At 36.9% G+C, this 19,419-nt stretch overlaps 2 protein-coding genes across 6 annotated transcripts in view; one reads left to right on the forward strand and one right to left on the reverse strand.

Annotated features, from left to right (window-relative positions):
- Positions 1–19,419, reverse strand: part of PI4KA (phosphatidylinositol 4-kinase alpha) — a 64,797-nt gene that overhangs the window by 25,700 nt on the left and 19,678 nt on the right. For all 4 annotated transcript variants that reach the window (XM_072879804.1, XM_072879803.1, XM_072879807.1 and 1 more), the window contains exons 19-25: positions 17,444–17,494; positions 3,710–3,818; positions 3,036–3,172; positions 1,956–2,089; positions 827–909; positions 480–550; positions 238–362 (exon numbers count right to left, since the gene is read on the reverse strand). In XM_072879804.1, coding sequence (XP_072735905.1) covers positions 238–362; positions 480–550; positions 827–909; positions 1,956–2,089; positions 3,036–3,172; positions 3,710–3,818; positions 17,444–17,494 — 710 coding nt within the window. The remainder of the gene's footprint in view (positions 1–237; positions 363–479; positions 551–826; positions 910–1,955; positions 2,090–3,035; positions 3,173–3,709; positions 3,819–17,443; positions 17,495–19,419) is intronic.
- Positions 5,297–14,403, forward strand: SERPIND1 (serpin family D member 1). Of its 2 annotated transcripts, XM_072879808.1 has the most exons (5): positions 5,297–5,348; positions 7,416–8,287; positions 12,137–12,410; positions 13,385–13,529; positions 13,934–14,403. In XM_072879808.1, the coding sequence occupies exons 2-5, from the start codon at positions 7,432–7,434 to the stop codon at positions 14,123–14,125; spliced, it is 1,467 nt and encodes a 488-aa protein (XP_072735909.1). In that variant the 5' UTR covers positions 5,297–5,348; positions 7,416–7,431; the 3' UTR covers positions 14,126–14,403. The 2 variants fall into 2 exon arrangements, with proteins under 2 accessions (XP_072735909.1, XP_072735910.1); XM_072879809.1 differs by lacking the exon at positions 5,297–5,348 and having other exon boundaries at positions 7,409–8,287.

Here is a 19,419-nt window from a genome sequence, read left to right on the forward strand (position 1 = left end):
CATTTATTTCACGGGCGCTTTGCTGTGCTCCATCCGTGGGAATACTAAGCAGACACAGACATTTTAAGCAGGGGTTTCAGAGCCCAGGTTAAAAATACTATTGAATGTTATTTTTCAAGGAGATGTTTCAGCAGAAGTACCAGCCAAGAAATCCACTTGACCATCGTCATCAATTGCATAAGTAATCACTAAGCAGTCAATGTGAAATGAGAACAGGACAATGAAATCTATACTCACTTGTCTACCAGACCAGATAAGTATTTGTCTGCAACTCTCCTGATCCTCTTGTGAATGTGGTTAAAATTCACCAGCAAGAACTGAGCATGTCTCTCCAGCTCTTCTTCGTTCTCCTTAGTTTTAGGCTAAAAAGCATGCCAAAGAGAAGTATGAAGCTCTTGAGGAAAAAGACAAGCACACTTTCATAAACTGAAATGAGAACATTTATACAAATTTAAAATGTTAGTTTCCATGTAACCTACTTTATCAGCCATCATTGTCAGGAAAGCTTCAAACACCTTATCAGCAACAGCTATCACGCACTGCATCATGCCTGAGGAATTGAGAGAAGTGATAAGTTTGATTATCAGAATTACATTTGCTTTATAAACCATGTTTAACAGGTAAAAAGTGTTATGTTTACTCAGCCAACACTGAACTAAACTGTTTCAAAACAAAACCAGCGTTCTTGGCCAGAATAAAGCAACAGCAATCTAGTGAACATGATTAATTTTTGTTATATAGTTGCTTGGTTTGTTTTAGTTTTGCATGCCTGGAGATAACTTCCTAGTATCTCAAGTTGCAAGATAACCTAGACAGGTAATCTTACCAGATTTGTCTTTTTGAATTGCTTTATCCTCAAAATAGCAAAACATAACTTGGAAGCGATCTTGGTCAGTTGAACGCAACACCCTAGGAAAAGAAGAGTTTTGTGGGTTGGGTTGTTTTGGTTTTTTTTTGTTTTGTTTTTTTTTTTTCTTTTTCCTTTTCTTTTCAACATGTTCGACACAAATCTATGTACTTCAACGCCACAGTACACACCACACACATACAGTCATTGTTCACTTCATGATAACTTTAAGTCTCTAGTAAGTGTGATATTGCTATTTGTTTCTACATTCAACTAACAGGGTCAGATAATAAAACGCTGGTTTGTCACTGAGAGAATAACTTTCATACCTCAGGAGTGGGAAACCTGATGATGATGGACTTATGCAATCACCACAAACATATAAACACGGTACAATCTTTGGCATTTCTATAGGCTTTGCATCTGTTGAATTTGCATATGATGGAAATATCACTTATTAAAAAATTATTTCTAAAATACAGCCATGATACTTCTGGAAATTGTTGTCCCTGTTGTCAGTTATTGTCAAAGTAAAAACATGATGAAGTTTCTTCCTACTTTCCTAATTGCTAGACCTCCACCTCAGCTTTCAGCCACACACTTCTTTGAATAGCAGTAATAAATACACTTTTAAAGAAGAAAAAAAAAAGTCTGAATTCAGTATGTTTCATTAGTGCAACCTAACACACAATACTGAGGGGAAAAAAGTAGTATACTACAAAAAAAAATTTCTCAGCTCATACATGACACTGACCTCGTAGAATAAGCGTCTACACTGTCCTTCAGAGGTGCAAGTGCAAGACTGCGCAGAGGATACATTACGCTTGGAAGACATTCCTCTGAAGAACCCTTTTGTCCATCTTCTATTAGTTCCTATACAGAGGAGATCCCATGTTTTGGGCCCTACTGCATTATTCCATCCTTTTTATCTACTCTGAAGGCATTTTTGCACAGATGAATTCCCAGTCTCAGAATATTCAATAGAGCTGATGTGACTCAAAATACTGATTCGCATTTATCTTAGTGTCTGGCAAGTCTGACTTGAACATACACAGTTTTAAATTTATTTTTTTTCTTAAATTAATCAGTGAAAAAAGTATATATATACCTCATATACTCTAGGCGGTAAACAGAAAGGAGATAGGTAGACATGGCAAAGTCCAACTTATTGATCAACGCTGACACTTCTGGAGGAGGATCCAAGAGATTTATTATGGTACTCCGCAATTCATTTAATTCAGCCTAGAGATGAATACATGAGGTTATCTGAAGTGGGAGTACTATATTAGTTTGTGTTCTGAAAACATCTGCTTTCAGCTATTACTCTTTCTATTTTTTAACCTTCACAAACAGTATGCGAGGATGCCTCCGTCTGCAGACTAAGACCAACCTGCTCTGATTCAGCAAGTGATGATTCTTCAAATACAGAATTAAACACAGAATTAAATACTGGAGTCAAGCTCCCTGCTGAAATAACTGCTAGTTTCCATGCAGTTATACCAATGAAGAAATACAATTCCTACACTAAATGCATGTAATTTTTATCAACATCAACCTTGTCCAGCGTCTGAAACTTCAACGGTCTGTTGTGCCATTCTTTGATGTCACAGAACTAAATATCTAGACACGATGAAGATTTCTGTATTATTTGGGAGCCAAAGACATTTCATAAGCTGCAACTCTTCAATCCACTTTACACTGCTACCACAAATAGTCCTCAGGTAAAATCTATCCTACAAACACCAGGGAGAGAGTAGTATACCAGTACCAAGCCAGAGGATAAAAAGGGGAAAAGCTCACTTAACATTTCTTTGAAAGACTGAATGTGTTGTTTCCTTCCACAGTTTGTTGGTGGTGTTTTTTTTTTTTTAAACAGTGCAATTTTTGTCTGTCTGATACAAAATGGATGAAAAATTATTAAAAGGCTTCCATCTCCACAAAGACTTAGTTTCTACACCTAATCAAAATAGTGTAGCTACCACCCTAAACACTTGTACTAACACTCAATAAAACTAAACCCAAGTCATTTATGTACACTGCTGTCATACAAGTAGCGTAAAAAAGCTGTTTTTCACTAATAGGAGGCAGGTTGAGTGGGTATTGTGCTATTTCAATATATTATGGTTACTATATCATTTAACTCTGACGGACATTATGGAAGGAGTTAATAGAAGAAATTAATTCTTACAGAAGTCACGGTATCATTCTTCATGGCAGAATTGTACTGAAGAACAGATCGAAGTGGTTCTTTGCTGGGAAACGTAAGTAATGGAGACTTGGTGGCAATTTCACATACACCTTCATACCATTCTTCTGGCCAGAGACCTGAAGCACAAGTACAAAGAAGGTGGGGTGGGGGAGAAAAACAGTATCGAGTCACAAAGTTAACTAGCATTATCAAGCTATCATAGGGCCAATTTTTCATGCGCTTAAGCACAAACACTCAACACAAGTGATCCATGTTCTAAGCATAATAAACATGTTTCAGTAATTCAAAGTGAAGTTTCTCACTGGATTAGAAGTTTCTACTTGATTACCACTGTACCCCATGCGTCTGATCTTCCATTTCAGGAACTTAGATATCAAAACTCATACTTAACTAAGGCTAACTGCTGCATTAGCTTAGAAAAAAAACCCCTAAGGACAAGAACAAATTGTACTGTGCTGAATCTCATAACAAAACAGAGAAAAGATGTGAAGAAATCCTACCAGAGAACTGTCATGCACGCTGTTTGCTTTGTAGTGTCTTTATGCCTGTAAATATTCTTCAGCCTACTGTGAATGGTTTACACACAGTTACACTTACATTAATCACGAGTTTATATGTGAGCAGCAATGTTGTTCTCTTAGAATTTACACTACCTGATCCTTCCACAGCAAATCCCATCAGCACTGAATACAACCAGAAGTCGCGGAACAGCTTTTGCAACCTGGGCTTGGCCTCCTTGATGGGTGGCAAGCGTCTAGTGAGCTACCAAAGAAATAAAAATTAACATCAGAAAATGATGGGAGTTACAATAACGTAATTCCATGCTAAGGGATCAGTTCATGTACCTTCTTTACTATGATTTACGAAGGTAATATTCTTTGTCATCTATGAAAACCAATATTACATTGCTATTGTTACATTGAAGAAAATTAGATCTTGTTAGAATATCTTAAATGCTAACATTTGAGATGCTTGAAGTAACAATTTCCTTTGTTTTACACAGGAATAATACCATGCTGATACAGTAACCTCTGAAGAGAATAAATAATATTGGTATACTATCAACTGCAGAGAGGAAGAGACCACACGGCCCTTTAAACTGTGTTGAAGACAATGCCATGCAGCTTTGCTTCAGTGCAAAGGAAGTCAAAACCAAATAAATATTAGTCAAACATACTTCTGGTTGCTATTGTTTATTGGCTTTGTGGAAATACATTGAGGCACCAATGGGGGATCTTTCGTTGTTTGCACCCACGCACACAATGACATCAGTTCTGGAGAATTTACTATCTAAACAAGCAAGTAAAAAGAGCATTATTTTCAACACATTTATTAAAACTCTCTGATACTTTTTGCACAAACGGCTGCTACCACTGGAGGAGCAGAGTTTATACTCCTAGCCAACATGATATGCAATGTTAGATAAATTTATATAACAAAGCTCATAGTGCGTTATCCTTAAAAGTGTTAGAAGCACAGGCAGTGTTTAAAAAGTGAAAGAAATGGCCCATTAAACTCTGAGCTTTATTCAATATGACTGTATATTATTACTGTAAACTTTATTAAGAAAATGCCAGATTCTAATCTAGCTTGAAGGAGTTTTCTCTAACTGTACAATAATTCCCTTGAGGTATGAAAGCCAGCAGTATTTCAGTGAAACCTTATGTAAAGCCAACTTTGGATATATTTGTAAATCATGAGGCAGACTGCTAATTTAAAAAACACCAAACCCAACTTTAAAAAATCCCTGTATTATAGTAAAACTATAGTAAAAAATATGTAGTAAAATTAAGAGTTTAAGCTGGTGAATGGTACTATGGTCAAAAGTTGCTCGTGCAACACAAATGTTTGCACCAATGTAACACTGGCTGAAGAAGCCCGACCATCACAACCACAGAGGCCTCGACCACATCTGCAGTAAGATGCCCCTGCCCCCCTTTTCAGCACCAAAGAGCAGCGACATGGCTTTTACCAGTCATTAACAGTCAAGTTTATGTGCATGCTTGACTTTGAAACTTTACATACACACCAATTTTTGCTCAAAGATCTTCCTCAAAAGTGAACAAGTACCTGCAAAGCCATAAAAGGAGTTCAACAAACAACATACAATTCAGCAGAGATCACTAGGCAAGGGAGGGATTTTGGCTGACGAAGTAAGTTTAGCAGTGTTTGGTTTAGAGACTGTTTACTTTGGGAGATACACAAAAAACTAGCGTCAAAGTTCAGATTTAAACCCTGCCATTCCCCTTACTTGAGCTATTCAACACATCCCTTCCATACAGTGGCTTAAAGGTAAGCTTCATTTACATCTTCTGTTATTTTAGGTAGATCTGACCAAAGACATATATATTGCAGAGTGGGGGAATGTTTTGCCTGTGTAAGTGCAGCTAAGCAATAATTGAACTTTGGTAAAGATGAGAATGTAAAGTTGGGAACTAGAGACAGCAAATTCTTCTATGCCAAAAGCAGGAAACATTTACCAATGGTTACTGGACAGGGTATCTCAACAATAAGGGCCTGACTTCTGGGGGCGGGGGAAAAAAAGTGATGAATTTATGAAGAAACAGTAAAAAAAAAAAAAAAAAAAAGGCTGACTTGAGTCCTTCAGTCACAGTGTCAAACCATTTAAAAAGCACTTTCTTTGGATCCTTCATTGTTGCGACACAATTCATTTTTTATATGGGATAATCACCTTAAACGGTTTCAGGATTTCAGGCTAATTAGTTTGGGGGGAGAGTTTCGAAAATTAAAGTGTTAGTTCAGTTACTTCAGTCCTGCTACAACATGTTTGAAAATATTCTCCTTCAAGCACTGGTTTTATTCACAGATGTGGAGGTATGTATACCTATATATTTCACTTCTACAGAACAGCTCTTTGGACTATTTGCTAATTTAAAAAACATTTAAATCAACATATTAGTAAGATTATTGTTTTAACTGTATTCAGTGTTTTGTCCTAGATTATATTGTATTTGCCATTTTACTCTAAAAAAGTACTATCAATAGAAATTGACTTTATAAAGTCACTAAGTAACTTTCTAAAGAAATCTGAGCAAAAACTAAGACCCTGGCATTCAGACACCCATTTCACCGTTTCAGTTGATACAGAGTTATTGAACACTTACATTTTCATCTTTCTTTGACTGTCACAGGAAGGAATTACACTTTTTCATACCTTTTTAAGATCACTGTAATTATTGCAACCCAATATTACGGTGAAAAGTCTCTCAGACCCACTTCTCGGTACAGTGTTTTACAGATGAGTAAGGCTGATGGATTCTCTTCAAACTATACATATCTAAGATAGCTCTTGATTTTAAAAATAATTCAAAAAAATGCAACAGTCCAATACTCAGTAGATGAAGAAGAGATTAAGTTCCCCTTTAGAAAAATGCAGGTTCTACTTAAATACATGCTCACACAAAAGAAGTGAGGTTAGAAATCCAGCATCGGGATAGCACTAAGACTAGAGAAACAAAGTTCTGAATAGGAACTTGCAGAGACTTCACATCATGAAGAAAAGGGAGAGCACATGTTGTGCATTGCTGCACAAAAGTAAACAGAAATGAAACATAACTAAACAAAAAGCAGAATCAAGCCAATCCTTCACAGAAGCAGCAGGTGAGTATACACAGCTGCAGAAAGCGTGCATGCACACGTAGTAACACACCTGAGTAAGACCATGAGCAGGCCGGGACACAGGGCTATGCCTAACGCTTCCCACACCGGAGTCCCACTAAGGGTGTCTAGTGCAAATACACGTCTTTCTCCAGGTTTGTTGCTACATCCCTAGATCTCCTTTATTCCATCAAATTTCAGCCTTGTTCTTCCAAAAAAATACTCCCATAAAACTCCCATTTTTGTTGTAGCTACAGGATGTCTGTTTTTCAAATTCTTCAGTACATCTCAGCCTTCTGGTATGCTCCTGTGGTGAATGCCTAGTCCCTCCTCCTACCAAGCTCAAATCTTCAAACTTATCTTCACGTCATATTTTTAGCATACACTAGTAACACAGTTAGTACACATTTTAAGTGTTACCGGTCTATAAATAAAGAGTCCCACATATTTTAGGTAATGAGCTTGTTACTGCTGAAATATGCCAATAATGATGACTTCTATGGGAGGAGGTAAACCAATTATTTGGCAGGCTGGAGGCATTATGTAAGCAAACCCAATTACCAGTAAAACAGATTTATCCATCTAATTAAGCTCTGATCCACTAAAAAAAAAAAAGCTGTCAAATAAGGTAACTACAGACCTTCTGCTGTGACAGAATTCAGTGTGGACCTAAAATTAGGGAATAGATAACTAAAATTCAATTACCCTATGCTCTCTCAACTGTGTTACATTGTCTTCCAGGTTTTGACCTGTCAGAATGAAGTTCCTATTTCATTTGCTTGCCTTTGCTCTCATCATAACCTCCATATTTTGTGGAGTCAAGGACTTCACTGAGCATTTTGAAAGCCTTAAAGATGCACAACCACATGAAAACGGGACCTATGATATGCCAAACTTACCACCTGAGTTCCACAGAGAAAACACTATCACTAATGACTTGATTCCTGAAGAGGAGGAGGAAGAGGACTATCTAGATCTCGACAAGATACTGGGTGAAGATGACTACAGTGACATTATTGATGCTGGCCCATACATGGTTTCTGAAATCCAGCAAGGAAATATTCTTGAACTATTCCAAGGCAAAACCAGAATCCAGCGCCTCAATATCCTCAATGCAAACTTTGGCTTCAACCTTTACCGCAGTGTGGCAGACAAAGCCAACTCTTCAGATAATATTCTCATGGCTCCTGTTGGCATTTCCACTGCAATGGCTATGATTTCCCTGGGTCTGAAGGGTCAGACTCATCAGGAAGTGTTATCTGTTCTTGGCTTTCAAGACTTCATTAATGCCAGCACCAAATACGAGCTCATGACTGTTCATAATCTCTTCCGCAAACTCACTCATCGGCTATTCAGGCGCAATTTTGGTTATACACTGAGGTCTGTCAATGACCTTTATATTCAGAAGGACTTTTCTATTCTGAATGATTTCAGAAACAATATGAAAGCATACTACTTTGCTGATGCCCAACCAGCTGATTTTTTGGATCCTACCTTCATAACTAAAACCAATGAACGCATCTTGAAGCTGACCAAAGGATTAATAAAGGAAGCTCTTGTGAATGTAAACCCTACAACACTGATGATGATTCTTAACTGTCTTTACTTTAAAGGTAAGAATCTGTTATTTCAATCTTAGCAATGGATTTTCTCACTTTGCAATTCACTGCATACTTCATTAGAAACCCCAGACTGAACTTAAAATCTAGTCTACAGTTCAAAAAAGCCTATCGACTCCCTTGTTAAGAAGAATCTCTACTATTAGTCCAGTTTTCACGTGTTTCTGTAGCACACTGATGTTCCAGTCATGCCCTGAAGTTAGTGGGTATTGTACAAATACAGCAAATGCTTATTACATCCAAAACCTTATAATCTAAAAGTGAGACTAAAAACTAATGTATGAATGCAGAACAGCCTCGGAAAGCATAAGCTTTATAGGAGTCTTAGATGGTGAGGTATTACTTCATGTGCAAGTTATTAGTCATATTCAGTCCTGCTTCAAGGTATTGGCTTCACTGAAATGGTACAGGTTGATTTCAGTTAAAACACTTCACATTTCTAAAGTATTCAGGATTCGTAAGAATGACTATAAAGAATTTCAGCTTAAAGTATGTATTTTTTATATGATCAGAGCATGATCCTTGTCAACAAGCCTATACAGGGGACTGAAGAAAAGAACCAAAACAGTATTCTTCTAAAACTAAAAACAAATGCATTCACTACTTGGAAGATTTCAGTTAATTCAGCATGAACTGTCTGCTGATATGGGCCCCATGTTTCACTATAAGCTGAACAGTTAAAGAGGCTTGAAGTAAAGACTGTACAATATATTCTTATTATAAATCCTTATTTTCAATTTTTTTACATTTAAACTAAGAGTCTGTGGTGAGATTTTCAACATTGGATATCTGCCTCAGGTTAAAAGTTTTGTAATTTTTCAACAAACTTTAAAAATGGTATTAAATGAGCAAAAGGTGAGAGGTGCTAATGAAAGAGGAACTAAGGAAAAAAAGGAGATCTGTTAGCGACTGATTAAGATGAAAATCAGATGAAGGTCACTTAAAACACTGGTAAGGAAAGACAGATTAGCACAAAAGGATAACAATGTTTGGAAGCACAACATACTCCTTTCCATAACTTATAGAAGAGTTTATTTTTTCCAATTATGTTCCTGCTTCCAGGAAACAAACGTTCAAGAGCTCTCTTACACCTGCCTTCTCAGCATTTGATTATAAGAACTTACAGGAACACCATTCCTATAAGTTTATGAAATGTACCTTTTCCCACTCACTTGCAAGCCATTGCTTCCTTGAATAATGAATGCCACTTGTCTCTTTAAAAGATCTGAAGCAGTCATTAGCATACGATCCAAATAATTCCCTGTTCTGACGTACCATCCAAAAGGGCCTTATTTGTATCCTTAAGCACATCTCTGATGATCATATCATATTAAATACATGGCTTTACTGTCCATCAGACCATCCTAAGAAAAGGCTTATGCAAAGTGAAACAGATACATTATTTTTTCACAATTGGGTCAATTTAAAATACCTTTTTGTTTTACTCTGAAGTTATTAAATAGTTGTGCTATCTCAAAATAACAAAAACACCACAAAAAATTAAATAGTTTTAGTATTGGATCTCTTGAGTCATCAAGACCAAAAAGACTTTTGGCTTTTTCTTCTCCCCATGGAGTCCTGTTAGTCCAAATTGCCTTGGTGCTGTCTGCTGAAGGCTGTAATTTTTAACCCTCAAAACCAAAAAGATCAATTCTATATTGCTGTCTCCCATTCTTTCATCTTACAGTGACAGTCTCCTGGTCATTCTATTTCCAGTGGACCTGAACTTTTAAAAAGCAAGTTGTGCTCCTGGGTTTCCTAGTTTCCCCACTAGTCCTTCTAGACATGCTGATTTTTGTCCACATCTTTCCATTTACAATATTTACACTGTCTGTATCATTGCAGACAAGCTCTGTTAAGCCCTCAGAGCTAAGAAATCTATGAGTATTCTCAGGTACATGGAGATGCTCAGTACAAGTGATACTGAGTAATGGGATACTTGCCAAACACCATGAAGTCTCAAGCTCCTTTTATATTAAATACCATTGAGAAACTATTGGAAACTATTCATGTTGGCAAGAAGCAAGTTTTATCTTGTACAGGTGTCCAAGTCTACCTCCAACTAAGATCTACCCTCCATTCTACAGAGGTCAGAACAATCATTTGTGAGCTTCCTATCAAGTAGGAGCTGTTTATTTTAGCCATGGTAGATCACAGCAGCTTTTGATAACTGACAAATTTTGACAGATCCAAAATTGCTTCTATGAGATTCTAGTCATGAATGCAAGAGAGAAGTCAATCAGTGGAGACAACATCTGCCACCACAGATGGATCCAAAAGACGTCTTGGTGGGAAGATTCAAAACAGGAAGTCACAAAAGTCAGTAAAGTGCTGACTGGTTTCAGCTGACCCCAGAAGACCACATGCCTCCTGCTGGAGAACAGTATTTTACCCCAAGACAAACACATCTGCAAAACTGAATTCAAGAAAAAAGTTCCCCAGCTCCTCTCTTTTACTAGGAAGAGCTGATAAATGTCTCCCATTCCCCAGGTGATGCCAGTGCTGCTGAAGCTCCCCCGACCCACAGCAGCTTCGTGTCTTTAGCTAGCTAGACTCCTACACCTGTGAATTCTGCTCCTTGAAGAACAGCCAGATGTTGGTTTTTCCTGAGAAGGGAGACAATTTGTTTGGGAATAGCATAATTAATTTTATATCCCATTCCCTTCAGAATATTAGCCACAGTCTGATCACTTCTCAAACTGCTCCCCATCAGCCCAACATATGAAGAAACCATTAGAATGACAGTTGGACTTCAGGCTTTTTTTGTTACTTCACAGTCAAGTTGGCAAAGTCAGATTAAGAATCTCAGAATCACTTGCAACCTTTTACAAAAAGGTTACTGATTAAGGTTAAATTTGTGGTCTCTTCACACAGTCACAGACACACTCCCCATGTATTTGCTTGTCAGTGGTGACCTAAAATCCAGAGTTTTAACAGGAAATACCAGTAACCCTATTTCCACTAGAAAATTCTAACCTCTAGAATATTCCACTAGAATATTCTATTCTTTGTATGACCATTAAGAAAAAAATAATGTTTCTTCCAGAGCCTCGGTTCTGAAAAGAGATCGATAGGAACACCATGTTAAAAAAGCACCTTCTTTTACATAGTCGATAAATATTTGGCGTACTGAAAGAATCTTTACATAGAAAGATTCAAACCCTGATGGTAAAACTTTCTGGGCTGCAATATACGTTGAATTGTATTCCTTGGGCATAAACCTGTCAGATGACAGGCTCGCATAGGTGTGCTGAAATCACATCAAACCAGGTCATAGAATTAAGCAGTCAACACCCAAACTCTTCAGGATGTCTTAACACAGAAAGTTAACTGGCTTGAATGGACTAGGTCAAGATAATGCCTCCAGCATGGTATCTTTTACGCAAAATGAAAATGGCCATTACTTAGCTTGACGTTTCTAATGCTTGAAACAGTCTGGTTTCAAATATCAGATCTCTCAGAAAATATAGTTGTGTCAGTTGTTTTGCTAGGTGCAAACCATGTCAAATATTTTGCATTTGTTTAAACTTTGTAATTTCTAGGTTCCTTGTAGAAAAACATAGCACATACCAAGCCCTTTCAGATCTCCAGGTTGTGTTTACCTGCTTTTGTAATTCAGAACATTCAAATCAGACAAATGTTAAGTTAGAAAGAAAGCCAGGAATTTCAAAGTCACTTTAGAACTTGTCTTCTTAGTCAGGCTTAACTGAAATCAACAACCTCCTACAGAATTTCCCAATTCACTTGAATTAAAACTTAATGTAAACTGTTATTCTGGAAATATTTTATTAAACAAGGATCTCGGATTTTTTTGTTTATCTGTCTTCTGCATTGTATTAACAGGAACTTGGGAGAATAAGTTTCCAGTGGAAATGACAACAAAGAGAAGTTTCCGACTGAATGAGAAGCAAACAATAAAGGTTCCTATGATGCAGACTAAAGGGAACTTCCTAGCTGCTGCAGATCCCGAGCTAGACTGCAGTGTGATCCAGCTCCCGTTCGTAGGGAACATCAGTATGCTGATTGTACTTCCACACAAACTCTCTGGCATGAAAGCCCTAGAAAAGCAGATAACACCTCAAGTGGTGGAAAAATGGCAGAAGAGCATGACAAACAGGTATCTGCTGAAAAGTACATCTTGTTAAAGTCTTAGTGTATTTTCTTGATGAGATTGACAAGGGTAAGTAAAGAGCCTAGAAGATAACATATGATATTTTGATTAAAAACATTAAACCTAAACAAAAACCCCCAAAAGATGGATTTATTGAATTAAAAATCAGGACCAGTGATCTCTCAAAATTTAAATGCTGTCAAGAAATCAAGGATGACTGAGGTGGAAAATTCTAAGAGTTCCAAAATTCTTTCTACTAAGTATTTAATGTTGTAGATTTAAAGAAAAAGTTCTTACTGATAAAGTTTACAATGAGGAGGAAAAACAGGAGTATGATAACAACAGGTTATTTGTGCAGAATAATCTCGATCATATGGAAAGCAGCTTATGTTCATTTCAGCACTCTGCATTTCAACATATCTGTTGTGTAAAGGCACACATTCAGTAATCAACAATGGATATCACAATTACGGGAGAGAAAAAAATATACAGCCTCTCGTGCAAGATGACAGACTAGGTGGTATCTGCCTTCAGACTTGATAGAAAGATAAAAAGAGCTGATTTGATGTGCTATTCAGGAAGCCAACCTATTTCTATTGTATACAATAAGTGACAAATCTCCAATTTAGTACTCCAGAAAATCCGACAGTTCAACATTTATTACAAGCATACCCAACCATGTACTGAACTGCTCAAAGCCATGTATCTTATACACATAAGTAACATAAATCATCGTAAGTGAAATATTAAATTGACAAACTAACAGTTTTGGGAGGGGAATTAATTTTTTAAAACACAGCCAAAATGTAATGATGCCCAAGTTTTGAAAGTAAAAGTACAGTAAACAGTCCTGTATGCTTCTGTGTCCTGCTTGCTGAAGACAGCAAAAAAAACAAACCACAACATATATGTAAAGCAAAGGAGTCACGCAAATATGTATCTCCTCAATGATTTTTCATTTTTGTTTTTATTTTTACTAGAACAAGAGAAGTGATTCTGCCTAAATTTAAGCTGGAGAAGAGTTATAACTTGATTGGTTATCTGAGATCCATGGGAATAGAAGAACTGTTCAATGAAAAAGGCGACTACTCTGGTATATCAGATGAGAAAGTCACCATTGACAGGGTATTTACTCCTCTCCTCATTTCCTTTCTGATTAAATTATATAACCTGAAAACATGGCAACACAGTAAAAATAATTCACAGTAAGCTAAAATATTTCTTCTCATCTTTCCTGGAGGACATAGGAGGGATGTGGGTTTCTCTGCATGTCCTTGTCTATTCACATAATGAGGAACATGTTCAATCAGATGTCAAAGGTACTAAAAGTCTTGTGGTCAGTTGGGAACAGGCTTATTCACAAACCCAAACCAAAGGATTGCTGCCACGTAGGAGTTACCAGCAAGAGTGTCACAAGGGAGCCACGTGTGGGACATGGAGGGGGGGATGGCTGTGAGCACAACATTTGAGTATACTTATGAGATCCTCAATTTCTTTTTTTGTTTTCCTTTTTTCGGTTGTTTAAACAGTTCAACCACCAAGGCACAATAACTGTGAATGAGGAAGGCACAGAGGCTGGAGCAATAACCAACGTCGGGTTCATGCCTCTTTCTACTCAGATTCGCTTTACTGTCGACCGCCCCTTTTTGTTTCTGATCTATGAACATCGTACCAGTTGCCTCCTGTTCATGGGTAGAGTTGTCAACCCAGCCAAGTCTTAAAAGCAGAGAAGACCTCCAACACGCTGTTATACATGGGCTGTATAATTACATGTTAATATACCAGTATCATAAAGGAAATTTTATTGTCATATTAGCTAATACAAAAGCCACTGGTATCAAAAGAAAATATATTATCTACAGGTAGTTTCACATGAATGGACTCATAGCAGCAGATAATTTGACTGCAATTTAAAATGGTTAGTGCCATGTATCGATACAAGTGTATTAAAAAAAAAAAATCACAAAGTAACTTACACTTTGTGTTCTACTTCAGTGTATAAAATGTAATCAATAAAATATTTAGACTATCTCGATTCTTGAAGTTTAGCTCTAAATTTGTGCTAGGATGCCTATTTATAATAAACAGGAATAAGGAAATCCTGAACACCTGACCAGTCTTAGAAACCTAAGTCTCTCCTGGCAATTTTATGTAACCTAACTTGAAAAAGAGTAGGTGTTTACATTCTTTCTTTTGCTTCCATCATTTAACATCCAGTAGACTGATACACACAATTAACCTTATGGACCAGTGTACCAAATAAGAGGAGATAAAAATGTCTTGGGGGAATGAAATACTAAGGGATCCACTACTTTTCCCCAACCTAACCTGTCTCATTTCAATACAGTTCTCTGATCTTCATCAGTACAAGCAGTATCAGAATTAGGCCAACCAGGTAAATTATATAAAGATCTTTAGAATACCTTTTGTAGTGAAAGCAGCTAGCAAAATGCTCTTTTCACTGGCTCAGTATCACCTAATCCTCTCTACAAAAAAAGAGTGATTCATAGTAATCACATTTGTTAAGAATTCAAATATACTCTCCATACTTGATTCAATGGACAAAACCTTTCAAGTCTTAAACTAAGACTGTAAACTTTCTGAATCATCCTGGTAACAACATGAATGCTGTACAAAGCCTATTTCACATTTGAAAAAGAGAAAATTTACCTGGATCTGTAGCATATTACTGCCTACCCGGTACAAGGAACAGAGTTGCACCTTACATTCAAGTTATTAAAGCCAATGAATGTACTCACCTTTGCATACCTTCCTTTGCATCATACCTTTTAAAAAAATGTGCCTCACAATCCAGTAAGCATAGTTTTATTACTATTTGCAGTATCAAATATTGTATCCACATAAATATATTCATATTATAAATTTGTCTTATGTTAGCAAAAATATTCAAATTAAGCTATAAACCGAGTTATTTTAAGGATTAGGAATTATCTTAAAAAGGTGTTTTCCAATATTAAGTTAAACTTATTGATTTAATTTTGCTTTTATATACTGCCATTTGTAATTTTGCATCTACTACAATTATTTGCCCCATACACAAAGCTTTTTAACATGACAGCCAGTGAAATATCGGTATTAGATGATGAAGGATGATGAAGAGCTAATATCGAACAGGAAGCTCAGATGTTTCTCTCTATTCCTGTCTCACATTGTGCTTACTTATAAGCCCATCATGTGGGGGACAATTTTCAGTATTGAAGGTTCACAACAGAAATCACTAACATTCATATACATATTTTATTGTTTTATCTATATTCAAAAAGAAAAGCACATTCAAAAAGAAAAGCACATTCAAAAAGATTAAATATACATGTCCTAGATTTAATTAATTTATCAATGATTAAATGAGCTGAAGCATCTGAAATATGGGGTTTTTGAGATCTAAGTAACAGGAATTATTCAAGGGAAAGAGGTCAAGCAGAAAAGCAAATCAGCTACTGCTCAAAACTCATGATCTTCATACATTGTGCAAGAAAGTCAAATATTTGCTGCAGCAACCATAATGTAACCATTAACTCTTGCTTCAGATTCTGGCACTATCTGACTCCATTTAAAGGTCACATTGGTTGAGAAAAATGCAGTTATCACCATCTATTCAGAACAAATATATCATCAATAAAAATTTGAAACAGAAAAGTACTTCCATAACTTTTACATTAAGTCTCTAACAAGCACTAATCTTTTCTCAATAGGCAAAGAACAATCCTGCTTTCACTCAAATCAGTGCTGGCATTACTGACAGCTGAAAAGTACTACCCAGTAGAACATCTGTCTCAACACAGGACTAGCTAGTTCATGCAAAAACTGATCAGCTATTGAATAACAGCCGTCCAAGACATTTATAAACACATTTCTGTAAAGCTAGGATCTGGCCCTTGTGATCGCTGGTGAATTCAGGAAGAGCTTACGTTGGAAACTGGTGGAAGAGACAGGGGAAAGAAAGGAACAGTTCTTTGATCTTTAACCAGTGCTCATTTTAGGCTCTTTGAAAAGCTTCAGTAAAGAGGTTTGTGAGGGCAGAGTGTGAAATGAATGACTTTTTTCTGCTTCTTAATGGATGTGCAGTATGAGCAAGTTACAAGTAGGCATGCCTACTGCAAGTATGTAATACGTTTTCCCCTTTTGTCCCACTTAGCTGTGCGGGAAAAGTTCCACAGAAGAATTTGACTTCAGGAGGGGAGAAAGTGACATGATGCTTTTTGTCCTCCAGTAAGTTTAAGTTTGTGTATGGATCTTTTAGACTTCATGGTTTTTGTAAAAGCTACAGCAGTTAGGCAACTAGTCCTACTGACTCAGAAACCCAGCTTGGATGCATCAGATTTTCTGTTGGAGATCTAGAATGGCTGCACACCAATTTTTGGCTGAACTAGTAGTTATATTTTGTTAAAAAAAAAAATAAAAATGCTCTTCCCCCAGAAAAAGTTGTCATCCAAGACCAAAACCAGATTTACATCAAAATAAATGAGTCTGGAATGGACATCAGTGTCCTTGCACATTTCCTAAAATGCTTTCAGCATGACAGCCAATTCTAGTTTCAGAAGACACAGGACATTTTCTCCCCTTCCCCAATTATTCTTTTTTTTTCCTTTTAAGAAGCAGAATTCACTGTGCTGCCAAACTAAGATTTATTTTTAACTCTGTTTCTATTAACTTTTGTTTTTCACTTTTCTCCTCAGGCCACAGATACGTGCTGTTTATTACACTGCATGCCAAACACTATTCAAAGAAATATCCCTGTGGTATTATTTAGTTCATGAATCTCTTGAATTCATGACTAGCAACAATATAACCGCAAATCACAAAAGATTAATTATTTTAAGAGATATGTCATTATTAAACAAATGTTTCCCTCCCTCTTAGAGCAATAAAAATTATTTTACAATACTATCTTATTTCTCTTGGATGCTTACTTCTGCACTAGTTGTTAATCAAACCATTTGACCATGAAATAGCATTGATATTTGACATATGTGAGAAAAATTACTCTATTTGCAACAGCCCAACCATTGGATACTCACCACGGCAATAACAGGAATAAGCACACCCAGATTCCCTGCGCTACTGGAGGCCTGGTAAAGAAAAGGAAAATATCAAAACATCTACAAAAGCATTTCTAAAATACCTGTTACAAGACATATTTCAAGCACCAAACATTGCTACTGTCTACGCAAATTAAAACATACATTGCTCTGTATCTTGCAAATAGATGTGCACGAGGTGGCCAAGAGAGCACCCCAGAAATCCACAGGACTGGGCACACCCTGAAGTCTTTCAACAAAGCTTTTCAGGTGACTCCTCATACACTATTGAAGGAATTTTTTTCCCCTTCCAGCACAGGGTCTTCTACGTTTGGAATTTAGATATTATGCCTCGAGCTAAAGGGGGGGAAATATTCATTGATACCACATCTATTCTGACATCCAACAACTGCAAGAAAAATGCTCACATGAAACGGATGGCCACAGACAAGTGTCAAATGTTTACCAAAAGTCTCATTTTACTACCAAAATGAAGACAAAATAACAAATCCATAAAAAGTCACCATTTTCAAGAATTTATTTAAGCAGGGGGAGCAGCCTTTTCCATTGAAATACAAGAAGCATAAAGAAAATTACGTATTTCCTTTGACTTATTATGACTTTTTTAACTGCACTCTATACAACAAGTGGTTTTGCTCTTGGTCAAATGCAGTCTTTAAAAACTGGAAACATTCACTGCACACAGCACGTTGTCTCTCTCCTTCTCTGATAAGGCAAACTGCAATAGCACAGATAGCATGCTCACAGACATCTCCTCTCTAAAGTCTTTCCCTACCTCCCATATGCCTCCACATTGGATTTGGGAGGGAGAGAACTCTCCAGCTTCCTCCTTACAAGACAGAGACCAGGTACAGAGACCGCTGGTCCCACAGGAAGGAGGCAAGGCAGACATGCTAGCAGGGTACAGCTTTGCTTGAAGTGGAATAAACCAAAAGGAAGCAATTTTAAAAAAAAGGGGGGGGGAGAGAGAAACAAAGCCAAATAGTCTTCAGATTAAACAATAATGATACAACCCAACTAAAACACATTTTAGTTATCTTTCCTGTAGTGTCCAAGATAAAGCAAAACAAAAGATGGACCCTTAAATATTTTTGAAGGGAATAAAAGAACAGCACTCAAGTCACTCTAAAGGGTAGGAAAAACTGGAAAAAGTAACTGTATTTTTTTTGCTAGCATCAGGACAGTCCACTGCACATGAGAAACTGCTGCAGAGTCAGGATAGAGATGCAAGGTAACTGAGATAGCCAGAACCCAGCACATGACACCAACACACAGAACTGTAGAAAACTCACTTTTCTACTAGCATTTTTGTTACAAAAATGGAGTATCAGCCTCTTTCTGATAATATATGGCACTGAGGATGAAGAAGATGCAATGACTTCCATCCCTAGGCATACTCAGGGGACATTTGTGTTAACTATCAGCAATAGCGCAAAAAAAAACCCCAAAAGTTATTCCCCTCACAGAAGCCACTTTTGTATGGTTGAAAAATCTGGTTTAAAACAGAACAAATAAGCCACTGAAGCATTTTAATGGTTAGCGAGCAAATTTAAGTCCATAAAAAGGTATGCTGAGAAGCAGAGGACATAGGCAAACTATCAAAGAAAAAAATTGCTTTTGTTTGGGAGCACAGCATATGCAGTGTTTTACCTACTTTATCTCTTCTTGAAAATGAAGTAACCCAGTCTTCAGAACACCTTTCATAACTTTTACTCTACACTGGGTAAAGCGTGTTCTAGTGAAAACTGCTATCAGTATCTTCATAATAAAGAAACACTGCCTCCTAGCTCAAATCCATATTAAATCAATCACATATTTTTCCGTTTGCAGGCGGGTTTAAGTAGGTGCAGCAGTTTGTCTCCCATAGTGATTCCAAAACTGAAACAGTGGAAGAATATCCCTGAAAGGAGGAGGCTGGAAACTAATTTAGAAGTGTCATTTTAGAGCAACGTTTA

This window comes from Ciconia boyciana, chromosome 15, assembly GCF_034638445.1.
Source record: "Ciconia boyciana chromosome 15, ASM3463844v1, whole genome shotgun sequence".
Taxonomy (NCBI): domain Eukaryota; kingdom Metazoa; phylum Chordata; class Aves; order Ciconiiformes; family Ciconiidae; genus Ciconia; species Ciconia boyciana.